The sequence below is a fragment of the Panulirus ornatus genome, chromosome 31, assembly GCF_036320965.1.
Source record: "Panulirus ornatus isolate Po-2019 chromosome 31, ASM3632096v1, whole genome shotgun sequence".
In the NCBI taxonomy this organism is placed as follows: domain Eukaryota; kingdom Metazoa; phylum Arthropoda; class Malacostraca; order Decapoda; family Palinuridae; genus Panulirus; species Panulirus ornatus.
Genome location: NC_092254.1, coordinates 3,606,582 through 3,619,458, shown reverse-complemented (window position 1 = coordinate 3,619,458; position 12,877 = coordinate 3,606,582). Strand labels below are relative to the sequence as shown.

Here is a 12,877-nt window from a genome sequence, read left to right as displayed (position 1 = left end):
TAAACCATGGAAAGTTGTGTGGGGCCTGGATGTGGAAAGGGAGCTGTGGTTTCGGGCATTATTGCATGACAGCTAGAGACTGAGTGTGAACGAATGGGGCCTTTGTTGTCTTTTCCTAGTGCTACCTCGCACACATGAGGGGGGAGGGGGATGGTATTCCATGTGTGGCGGGGTGGCGATGGGAATGAATAAAGGCAGACAGTGTGAATTGTGTGCATGGGTATATATGTATGTGTCTGTGTGTGTATATATATGTGTACATTGAGATGTATAGGTATGTATATTTGCGTGTGTGGACGTGTATGTATATACATGTGTATGGGGGTGGGTTGGGCCATTTTTTTCGTCTGTTTCCTTGCGCTACCTCGCAAACGTGGGAGACAGCGACAAAGCAAAATAAATAAAAAATATAAATAAACTGACAATTATCGTTAGTTCTTATTCTTTTAAATTGCTTACCAAACTGATGTTCATCATTATTCTGCCTAATATTTCAACAACTAAAGTTCATCATTGTCCTGCTTTACATTTGAACAATAACCGACGTTCATCATTCACAATTACCTAAAAACCCATCTTTTGAATATCCTCACTAATATAATGGCTCTCATGGGACTCATTTTAGTATAATGTCTAACAAATGAACATTGTTTTTCATATTGCAATGGTAACCAGCAGAGTCTAACATTATAGCCAAAGAAACTTTTGTGATCTGCTATTTCACAGTATTATAATCTTATGGGCAAAGGGGGCAATGAAAATCTATTGCTTCTATTCTAACCATAACTATGAATCTATTACGGTTAGAGATTTTATCTATTTGCAAATGATGGTGACAAACATTAACCCAAATCAAGACTCATGCTAAAGTAATGGGGATGGGGAGAGGGGTAGAATGTAAAGAGGCCCCTGAGTGATATAAACTTTGGACATTTAGCCTTAGTGAGCCAAATTCTGTGAGTTTAATAAGCTTGGGAGTGGAAGCTTTCCACATTCAGCTTAATGCCATGAGTGTATCAACTTCAGGGAATCAATTTCTTTTTAAGGAAACCCAATTTTTAAGAGAGTCACTAGTACTAGGGAAGTGAACATGTACAGTTAAGTTACTACATAAAAGTGCATCTCTTACTCGACAAATGGGAGCAGTTTTAGTGTTACCAAAATGGCAACACACGCTGTCAGTTAAAGATCTAAAAATCTTTCAATACTGAGGTTATTTTTTGTTAGTAAGCTTCATTAGTGTTACTAGTATTACTTTGGAAAATCATTTTAAGATCTCTAGCACTGCCTGATTCAAGAATTTACACCTGCCTCACTTCTCCATCAAAATATATACCATGCAGACAGACATAAAACACTACAGTCTCCAAACTTTCCCCAGCTACTGGGACATGAACTCGCCTTGAAGTTGGAGAAGAGCTACACTTACGTATTGTGTGACGAAGCAATCCAATAGTGTGATAAAGGTCTGGTCATGTTTTGGTTAACCATATTGTGACGTTTATCCCACAGCTCATTTGACTTGGAGAACAGGTACTGCACAAACTGCAAAATAAACAACTTTAAACAAAAAGTTTCTCTATGAAAAATTTCTTTCTGTATGTGAATAAAGTGTGAACCACAAAAATACATTTCTTTAATCTGTAAAAGTGACAGGCAACAAAGGTCCCATAACACAGAAGTAAAATCATCCAACAGCTGTCACTTTCTCAAAAATCAGACGCCAATTGCTAGCCACATCTTAACTCATGAATCAAAACAAAATTCCAAAATTTGTTAGGATGGCATCTAATACAAAGTGACAATACTTACAGCTATAAGCAACATGTTAACCTTTTCAGGTATGCATGCCAATCATTTTTTTTTTTTTTTTTTTTTATACTTTGTCGCTGTCTCCCGCGTTTGCGAGGTAGCGCAAGGAAACAGACGAAAGAAATGGCCCAACCCCCCCCCATACACATGTATATACATACGTCCACACACGCAAATATACATACCTACACAGCTTTCCATGGTTTACCCCAGACGCTTCACATGCCTTGATTCAATCCACTGACAGCACGTCAACCCCGGTATACCACATCGCTCCAATTCACTCTATTCCTTGCCCTCCTTTCACCCTCCTGCATGTTCAGGCCCCGATCACACAAAATCTTTTTCACTCCATCTTTCCACCTCCAATTTGGTCTCCCTCTTCTCCTTGCTCCCTCCACCTCCGACACATATATCCTCTTGGTCAATCTTTCCTCACTCATCCTCTCCATGTGCCCAAACCACTTCAAAACACCCTCTTCTGCTCTCTCAACCACGCTCTTTTTATTTCCACACATCTCTCTTACCCTTACGTTACTCACTCGATCAAACCACCTCACACCACACATTGTCCTCAAACATCTCATTTCCAGCACATCCATCCTCCTGCGCACAACTCTATCCATAGCCCACGCCTCGCAACCATACAACATTGTTGGAACCACTATTCCTTCAAACATACCCATTTTTGCTTTCCGAGATAATGTTCTCGACTTCCACACATTCTTCAAGGCCCCCAGAATTTTCGCCCCCTCCCCCACCCTATGATCCACTTCCGCTTCCATGGTTCCATCCGCTGCCAGATCCACTCCCAGATATCTAAAACACTTCACTTCCTCCAGTTTTTCTCCATTCAAACTCACCTCCCAATTGACTTGACCCTCAACCCTACTGTACCTAATAACCTTGCTCTTATTCACATTTACTCTTAACTTTCTTCTTCCACACACTTTACCAAACTCAGTCACCAGCTTCTGCAGTTTCTCACATGAATCAGCCACCAGCGCTGTATCATCAGCGAACAACAACTGACTCACTTCCCAAGCTCTCTCATCCCCAACAGACTTCATACTTGCCCCTCTTTCCAAAACTCTTGCATTTACCTCCCTAACAACCCCATCCATAAACAAATTAAACAACCATGGAGACATCACACATCCCTGCCACAAACCTACATTCACTGAGAACCAATCACTTTCCTCTCTTCCTACACGTACACATGCCTTACATCCTCGATAAAAACTTTTCACTGCTTCTAACAACTTTCCTCCCACACCGTATATTCTTAATACCTTCCACAGAGCATCTCTATCAACTCTATCATATGCCTTCTCCAGATCCATAAATGCTACATACAAATCCATTTGCTTTTCTAAGTATTTCTCACATACATTCTTCAAAGCAAACACCTGATCCACACATCCTCTACCACTTCTGAAACCACACTGCTCTTCCCCAATCTGATGCTCTGTACATGCCTTCACCCTCTCAATCAATACCCTCCCATATAATTTACCAGGAATACTCAACAAACTTATACCTCTGTAATTTGAGCACTCACTCTTATCCCCTTTGCCTTTGTACAATGGCACTATGCACACATTCCGCCAATCCTCAGGCACCTCACCATGAGTCATACATACATTAAATAACCTTACCAACCAGTCAACAATACAGTCACCCCCTTTTTTAATGAATTCCACTGCAATACCATCCAAACCTGCTGCCTTGCCGGCTTTCATCTTCCGCAAAGCTTTCACTACCTCTTCTCTGTTTACCAAATCATTTTCCCTAACCCTCTCACTTTGCACACCACCTCGACCAAAACACCCTATATCTGCCACTCTATCATAAAAATATAAAAAGTGATACGTGACATTAGGAAATTGGCAACTATGTCTCAACAAATATTATAATAATCTCCCAAAGTCAGAAACCAGCTCCTGTGGTTTCTTACTAGAATCTGCCACCAAAGCAATATCATCAGCAAACAAAAACTGACTCATTTCCCAGGTCCCCCACCACCAACAGACCGCATACCTGTTCCACTTTCCAAGACCCTTGCGTTTACTTCCCTTACCACCCCAGCCATACACAAACAGCAATGGTTACATCAAACACCCCTACCATAGACCTTACTTCACCTGGAACTACTCATCTCTGCTCTCTACTTACTCATACATATGTCTTACTCTCTCGATAAACATTCCTCACTGTTTCTAATAGCTTTTCTCCCACACCATATATTCATTGCACATTCCACACAGCATTCTATCAACCATATCATAAGCTTTCTTAAGATCCATAAACACAACATACAAATCCTTCTGTGCCTCTATGTATTTCTCACACAAATATCCTTTAAGGCAAAAAACTTGATCAACAAATCCTCTATAATTCCAAAAACCACACTTTTCTTCCCAAATCCGACAATCTGTACTTGTCCTCACCCTTTCAATCACCACTCTCCTATACTCATATACAAATTTATACCTCTGTAATTCTAACACTCACCGTTGTTCCCCTTGCCTTTATACAATGGCATTATACAATCCTCAGGCACCTCATCATGATTCATACATGTACTGAAAATCCTAAGTAACTAATCAGCAACACAGTCAGCCCCTTTCTCAGGAATTTCAACTGCAATACAATCCACTGCAGCCACCCTGTCAACTTTCATCTCATGCAAGGCTTTCACCACCTCTTCTCTTATCTTACCATTCTACACTCACACTCTCCTGGTATCTCTTCACACAAGCCTCTTTTCCAAGCTCACTTACTTTCAGCACCTTTTACTCAACCATATCATTTTCTCACTTTTGAAAACCTCTGAAGTCTTCACCCTTGCCTCTGCCAGTTATTGATCACACATATCTTACCAGCTAACCCTCTCAGCACATTCACATCCAAGAGTCTCTCTTTTCCATGCTTATCAGTTAGTACATAATCCATCATCAATACCCTATCTCTCACAATAAAACTGTTAACATGCCCACTCAGCTCCTCCAAAGACACTTGATTCTCTTCATTAGATTTCTTGTGGCCAGGTGTGTGAGCACAATAATCACCCATCTCATGATCATAAGTGTTAGAATTATCAATAGTGTCATTATCATCATCATTAACCTTTTCCAAATATTTGCCATTTCCCGAGTTAGCAAGGTTGCATCAAGAACAGATGACTGAGCCCTAGAGGGAAAAATCCTCTCTTGGCCCCCTTCTCAGTTCTTTCTTTTGGAAATGTAAAACCAAAGGGGACAATTTCCAGCCTCTTGCTCCCACCCCTTTTAGTTGCCTTCTACAACACAGGGAATACTCAGGAAGTATTCTTTCTTCCTATCCCTTGGATAATATAATATATGAAATAATCCTAAGACCCCTTCTCAAGGGGTTCCTACAGCTTCACTGCTGCACTAAATTCAGTAGCAGAGAGATGAAGAAATCCTTTGACTAAAGAAGTTCTTCAATGAGATTGTACTGAGATGATACAAGCAAAAGAACAAGCAGGTGGAGTCATGTAATGCTCGGTAGTGAGGCATGTGGAAGTATATATCTACAACATAATGAGAGAAGGGAATGTTAGGACAAAACTTAAACTGCATGAATAAGTAAACTATGTAAGGCATTAACACTTACCTCTTCCAACAAAAAGTACGGTTCTTTAACATCCCTCAGGTGGTCCCGCACAAAGTTTTTGATGATGCTATCAGCTGCATATTCTGTTTCTTTCTGCTCCTCCACTAAGAATAACTGGAATTCTTGAAGACTCAACACTATACCATCAGTGCTATATTTTTTCAGTAGTGAGAGACCACTGCCATCATTTGCAGTGAACATTGTTCTCTGCAATATTACACTAAGTAAGACTCATAGGGTAGGTAGTAGTGGGCAGGCAGCCACCGAACAGGGGATTATATTGCTGGTACTATCAGCTTGTGTATTGAGAGGATTTTTGACAGCTGCATAGTGGGTCAGCACTTAAGTGGTTGTCAAGCTTGACTCCTTTGACTTAGGTAGCCGTCTTTTCTTTTTGTGTCACCCACATATGGATTACCGGCATGTCCAAACCAAACACTCTCTTTTTCAAACATAACAATTTACAACACTCAGCTTCCACAGCTCATCTTTATAACTCTAGATTTTCCTACAGTGAGAGATATATGCTCGCCCTGCCTTTTGGTAAAGTAGTAGAAGTAATAGGTGTGAACATTAGACAGGAGCACTGGGTAGAAACAGTATGTAGTAACAGGTAGGAACATTAGGTAAAGGAGCAGCTTGAAACATCAGCATGAACAATAGGTAGATGTATTAGGCAGAAGCTGGTAGGAACATTAGGTAGGAGCCTCTGAAGACAATTCATTAGAGTTGCCCTCTGCCAGTGGCCTATTAAGAGAGATGCACTAAAAGCCAAGAAGCAGCACAAGAGTTCACCAATTATGGAAACTCTTTTGCCATGGTCACACCTCGGAGGGAGTTCCTGTAAGGAACAGACATCAGATATATAGACATATAGATTGCAAGACTCATAGTGGCTTATTTTTTCAAGTTCACAAGATTTCCCCTCACACTGCAATGAAATAAATAAAAACATAGAGTGAAGGAGATATGAGAGGTGTACAAGCTATACTTACAGGGTAGGAGCGTGAGTGATTTGGAGAACATAAAAAAGTGCCAGGAGATCAAGAGAAAGGCACAGGGGCTGAAAAAGAGGGCAAATGAGAGGTAGAGTAAGTGAGTATCAGTAACTTTCAGGGAGAATGAGATATTTTGAACAGAACTGTGTGTACGAAAAACAAGATAACAAATGGGAACATCAGTGAAGGGGAAAATGAAGTGGTAACAGGCAACAATAAACCCACCCCAAGACCAAACTGAACTAATTCATCCTTTTCTATGCATGCCTCTCACCTTCCTGAAAATTTAGGTCATGATACCTCACAGCTTCCTTCACTCCATCCTTCCATCTTCCCTTTCAACTTAGTTCCTCCAATCCTCATATGTATACTCTTAGCCAGTCTTCCTTTGCTCATCCTCTCCATATATCCGAACCATTTCAGCTCTCTCAATCAGACTGCACTTATTACCACATCTCACTCTCGTGGTGTCATAGTCAACTTATCTTACGCCATTTATTGGCCTCAGGTACTTCATTTCCATCACAATCACCCTCTTCTGTTCTTTTGCATTCCAAAAATGAAGATTTACATCCATACAACACCAGTGGAATGACTATACCTTTAAAAATACCCTTCTTTACCCTGACAGATAATGATTTATCCTTTCACATACTCCTTAATGCACCTGTGTCCTTTGGTCCTTCTCCCATCCTATGAATCCATCCATTGCTACATCCCCAGTAGGTACATGAAACACTCCACTTCCTATCGGTCCTCCCCATTTAAACTCACACTCAGACTCGGGTCTTTCTATCTACCTATCTATATCTTAGATGCCCTTTCCCTTAAGGAACTACCTCAAAGGGGTGGCCCTGCAAACGAGTCTCTTTCTTGCCTCACCCTTAATAGGGCACTGGCTGAGGGCAACTCTACCACGATGTTTTTAGTCTCTCCTACCTAATGTCCTACCTAATGTTCCTACCGGCTACAACTACCTAATGTTCCTACCGGCTACAACTACCTAATGTTCCTACCGGCTACAACTACCTAATGTTCCTGTCTCATGTTCCATTCAACTACTTCTACTTAATGCTCTTGCCTAACATTCCTACCAACTACAACTATATACTGCTCTTACCATTTTGCCAAACGGCAATCAGGGATAGCACAGGGCACTCACTGCTAGAAAACCTTAACAGTTATGAAGAATTTCTGTGAGTTAATTGTTGTCCAACGTTATGCGTGACATGAAGAGATTGTATGTTTGTGGATAAAATGCTAGCAGTCCATATGTGGGTGAGGTAGAAAGGAAAGAAAGACAGCTTCCTGGGTCAGAGGAGTGCAACATTACAACCACTGAAGTGCTGGCTCACTATGCAGCCATCACTAACCCTCCTGATACTCAGGCAGGTAGTACTGGTAATAAACCTCCCTGGTTGGTGGCTACCTAACACACACAAAATAAACAAATATATGGTACATAAAAGATGAAGTTCAGAAATCAAAATTCCCTTACATGTTCATTTACTTAACTGATTCTTAATCTACTGTACTGACAATATAAACAATAAAGGCTCTTTGTTTCTTACAGTTCAGCATAATTCTATTTCCTGATTTTACTACTATTACTTTACGAGGCTTCCACTATACATCTGTGAACCAACTTGACACACCATCAACAATACGTATCTATCCTCACTGACTCTGCCTGGTTCGTGCATCATTTTTTTTCTTTTTCATATAAATCTTAAATAAATCTACATTAAAGTCCCTAAAGCTTATTCATTTCTACAAATCAAAATTCTCTCCAGTGCAAACTCTTCCATATTTCTCTTCTTGGCTAGTTATGATTTTGCCTTCTTGAGACACTATTTTCAGAGTTTTTTCAATCTAACTAATTGAAGCTTCAAAACAACAGATAGCTTTCACATTGAAAGTACTTTCATTCTTTTCATGAAACTTATGCTCTACAGTGACTTACATCAGTTTGGTCATCCCAAGTGATTTTTTTTATGAGATCGAAGAACTGGTCAAAACCTATCTCTCCTCGGCTTTTATCATCCACAATCTCAAAGAAATTCTTCAGTCGATTGTTGTTCATTCTGTAGTGAATCTTAGGCAGGAAATTCTTCACATCTCGGAAAGATATCCTGTAGATAAACTTAACATTATTGACACTGACTGGAACATAACTGATGATTCACATTGGGATGTAAATGGGATAATGAGTATACGTATCTGCCTTCCTACAGTGATCAGTGAAGGGAAAGAAAGGGGATAATGAGGAAGCACCTGTTTACCTATGATGATTGATGAAAGAGAGGGGATACAAAGTAAATACTTAAAGCCCCAATTCACTCTATTCCATGCACACCTTTTACACTGCATGTTCTGGTCCTGATTGCTAAAATCTTTTTCACTCAATCCTTCCACCTCCAATCTGGTCTCCCAGATCTCCTTGTTCCCTCCACCTCTGACACATATATCCTCTCTGTCTATCTTTCCTCACTCATTCTCTCCATTCGTCCAAAATACTCCAACACACCATCTGCTCTCTCAACCAAACTCTTTTTATTACCACACATCTCTCTCACCCTTTCATTACTTACTGAATCAAACCACCTCACACTTCATAATGTCCTCAAACATTTCATTTCCAATACATCCACCCTCCTCCTCATATCCCTTTCTAGAGCCCATGCCTCGCATCCATATAATATTGTTCGGACTACTATTCCTTCAAACATACCCATTCTTGCTCTCAGAGATAATGTTGTCTCTTTCTGCACATTATTCATAACTCCCTTCGCCCCCTCCACCACCCTATGACTCACTTCCACTTCCATGGTACCATTCGCTGCCAAGTCCACTCTAAAACACTTCAATTCCTCCAATTTTTCTCCATTAGGGTAGAAAAGCCTGCACTAGGAAGGCTGAAGCTACATACAGTACAATGATGTCACTACTGAGTGGAGGCTACTGACTGGCAGACGGGTGGCCCCGAACCAAGCGGTGGGCTGCAACTACTGATTATTTGATTAGTGAGGAATGAGGCATTTTCCTCATCAAAATTTTGGGCATGGGTTTTCTAACCATGAGGGATCTTAGAGATTCTCTCAAGGATTGTTGGACAAAACAATCCTGAAGAGAAATAAGGAACTTAACCATAGCTGCTATCAGCAAATCCAAAATGGACCCCTAAAATATTTAGAGACATTCTTTCTCAAACTCTTTGGTCTTTTGCATGCACGGATGCAATAATGACATAATTCTACAACTCAAATCTACTTAAAATAACAATCATGCTAATCAGGTCATATACATCATTGGAATCCATTATTTTGTTTTTTGAATTCTTATGTTTATACATTACAATACCAATTGACAAACAGCAATTTCCAAAGCAGATTTTATGCTATAATTATTCAAAAAAGTTATCTAATGAATTCTTCCCTAAAAACCTGTCACCTTACATAAGTACATTACACAATTTCTAAACTGGCCTATCAAAAAGGATACAGCAGACAATATGTTAGGTTTTCTTGCACAAGGCAAAAGCAGCAAAATGAATAAATGTAAGAAACATTCAAAAGACACAAATGGTCAAATGGTAGAAGAGTGACGGAGTGAAGTGGAGAAAGATATTAATATAGGAAACGTGGCAATAATGTATTATACATGAGGCATTGAGAAAAGATTCTGTACAGGACTGGCTATTCATATAATGCTAGAAATGAACCTACCTAAAGATTATACTGGTCATTAAATGCTATTTACTTGGAATGGTATATTCACTTTCCTGGAAAATTTAATGAAAATTAAAACAACCACAAAAATGCAAAGACTAACTTGTTTCTGTTCTCCATGAGGTAAAACTCAGTGCGTAGGAATCTTTCCAGCCTTATTATGTAAGGAACGCTATGTGCCTCACTCATCAAATATTTCAGTCCGCTCATCCACTCATTGCAGTCATCCACCCCCAAAGCTGTGAACAATAGAACAGTTTAATCTTTGTTAATAAAAAGGTAACTTTATGTTCCAGTAAATGAGGGTGAAGTGGAAAGTATGGTCTTGGTGTGTGCACAGTGAGCTGCTCCCAGTACAAAGCATCAACTCATCATAATCTACTGTGGATGAAAGAGTAATCCCCTGGACAAGAGGAAGAACACAAGTGTAGGTGAACAAAAATTAACAGACAACACCCAAGTCTTTCTTTCATACCCGTCTGCCATTTCCTGCCTTGGCAAGGCAGCACCAGGAACAGATGACCAAGTCTTAGAGGTAAACTTCTAGCCTGGCTCTTTCCTCTATTCCTTCTTCTGGAAAGTAATAATTTCTGCCCCATTCCCAGGGATATCCCAGGTAACATATGAAATTGGGAATGTAATTCAGAATATAAGTTACCATCTCAACACAGGAAGTAAGAAGCATTTTTCTACTGATCTCTTTATTTACTTATCTATCAATCTATTCATTTATCTATCATGATCTCTTACTTTATCAATCTATTAATTTATCTATCAATCTCCCTTTCACCAACTTCGTTATATTTCAGTTACGGCCCGGCCTTGATGTGCACTCGTGTGACTGGAACCTCCAACATAAGAAAAAAAGAAAACATTATCCATATGGAATGAACCAAATGCATATAGCCTTTCAATCCAAGACCTTAGGGAAATTTTATGGGAACAGATTCTGAAGACCTGGAGTTCCCAGTCCTAACCATGTAGGATAGCAAAAGAGCTGTGTTAACCAATTCCCCGGGATAGACTGGTTACCCTGTTACCCTAATAGGAAGTAACAATGTTGATAATTATCATACCTGCAATGGAGAGTGTTCTCAGCTTGAACTCTTTCCCATAGAATATAATGAAGCATTTTGATTTATCCTCCCTCCGAGATTCATCAGGCCACTTGTCGAAGTCCTTACAGCCCTTCCCTGGACGAACTTCTTTAATTTCAGAGAGTGGAGCTGTGAAAAGACACAGGAAAGGACCTTCATGTTGTGGTTTACAAGAGATAATGGAAGGACGTGTAGAAAAAGATTGAAGAGGGTTGGACAAAGAAAAATATTGTGTAATTTGAAATATATTTCAACATTTTTTTTTTTTTTTTGCTTTGTCGCTGTCTCCCGCGGTTGCGAGGTAGCGCAAGGAAACAGACGAAAGAAATGGCCCAACCCACCCCCATACACATGTATATACATATGTCCACACACGCAAATATACATACCTACACAGCTTTCCATGCTTTACCCCAGACGCTTCACATGCCCTGATTCAATCCACTGACAGCACGTCAACCCCAGTAAACCACATCGATCTATTCCTTGCCCTCCTTTCACCCTCCTGCATGTTCAGGCCCCGATCACACAAAATCTTTTTCACTCCATCTTTCCACCTCCAATTTGGTCTCCCACTTCTCCTCGTTCCCTCCACCTCCGACACATATATCCTCTTGGTCAATCTTTCCTCACTCATTCTCTCCATGTGCCCAAACCATTTCAAAACACCCTCTTCTGCTCTCTCAACCACGCTCTTTTTATTTCCACACATCTCTCTTACCCTTACGTTACTTACTCGATCAAACCACCTCACACCACACATTGTCCTCAAACATCTCATTTCCAGCACATCCATCCTCCTGTGCACAACTCTATCCATAGCCCACGCCTCGCAACCATACAACATTGTTGGAACAACTATTCCTTCAACAAAAATGTGTAACATAAATATGCAATTATTAAAATCTAACAAATTATTACATCAAAAATATTCTAATCCACATGGAATGTTACTCTTTACTAACAACATTTTAGAACTGTACTTGTTAAACTAGGACAGCAGAACCATAACAGTGAAATGATAAGTTAACAGAATGTACTTTGCAGGGAAACAAAGTAAATACAAGGATGTTCCATCGTATTCATATTCTATTTTTTTCATACAAATTTGCCATTTCCCACATTAGTAAGGTAGCATCAAGAGCAGAGGACTGAACCTTAGAGGAAAAATTCCTCACCTGGCCCAGTTCTCTGCTCCTTCTTTTGGAAAAGTTAAAACTGGAGGGGAGGCTTTCCAGCCCCAACTCCCACCTTTTTCGTCACCATCTACGACACGGAGAGAATATGTGAAACGCATTCTTTCTTGCCTATGACATATACCTATTTATATACCTGATGCCCATTCCCTCCAGGCACTCCCATCAAAGAGGATATATGTGTCAGAAGAGAAAAAGGAGAACGGGGTGACCAAATTGGAGATGGAAGGATGGAATGAAAATGCAGGAGGGTGAAAGGCATGCAAGGGATAGAGTGAGTTGGAATGGTGTGGTATACTGGGGTCGACATGCTGTCAATGGACTGAACCAGGGTATGGGAAGCTTCCAGGGTAAACCAAGGAAGGGTCTGTGAGGACTGGTTGTGAAAAGGGAACCATGATTATGGT

The 12,877-nt window shown here is 40.2% G+C and overlaps 1 protein-coding gene across 5 annotated transcripts in view; it reads right to left on the bottom strand.

Annotated features, from left to right (window-relative positions):
* The window catches only part of sl (small wing phospholipase C gamma 1), a 103,192-nt gene that overhangs the window by 87,831 nt on the left and 2,484 nt on the right, over window positions 1-12,877 (bottom strand). For 4 of the 5 annotated variants that reach the window (XM_071680376.1, XM_071680375.1, XM_071680374.1 and 1 more), the window contains exons 3-7: window positions 11,254-11,403; window positions 10,281-10,416; window positions 8,413-8,581; window positions 5,452-5,658; window positions 1,430-1,545 (exon numbers count right to left, since the gene is read on the bottom strand). In XM_071680376.1, coding sequence (XP_071536477.1) covers window positions 1,430-1,545; window positions 5,452-5,658; window positions 8,413-8,581; window positions 10,281-10,416; window positions 11,254-11,403 — 778 coding nt within the window. The remainder of the gene's footprint in view (window positions 1-1,429; window positions 1,546-5,451; window positions 5,659-8,412; window positions 8,582-10,280; window positions 10,417-11,253; window positions 11,404-12,877) is intronic. The other variant, XM_071680377.1, reaches the window with a different exon arrangement.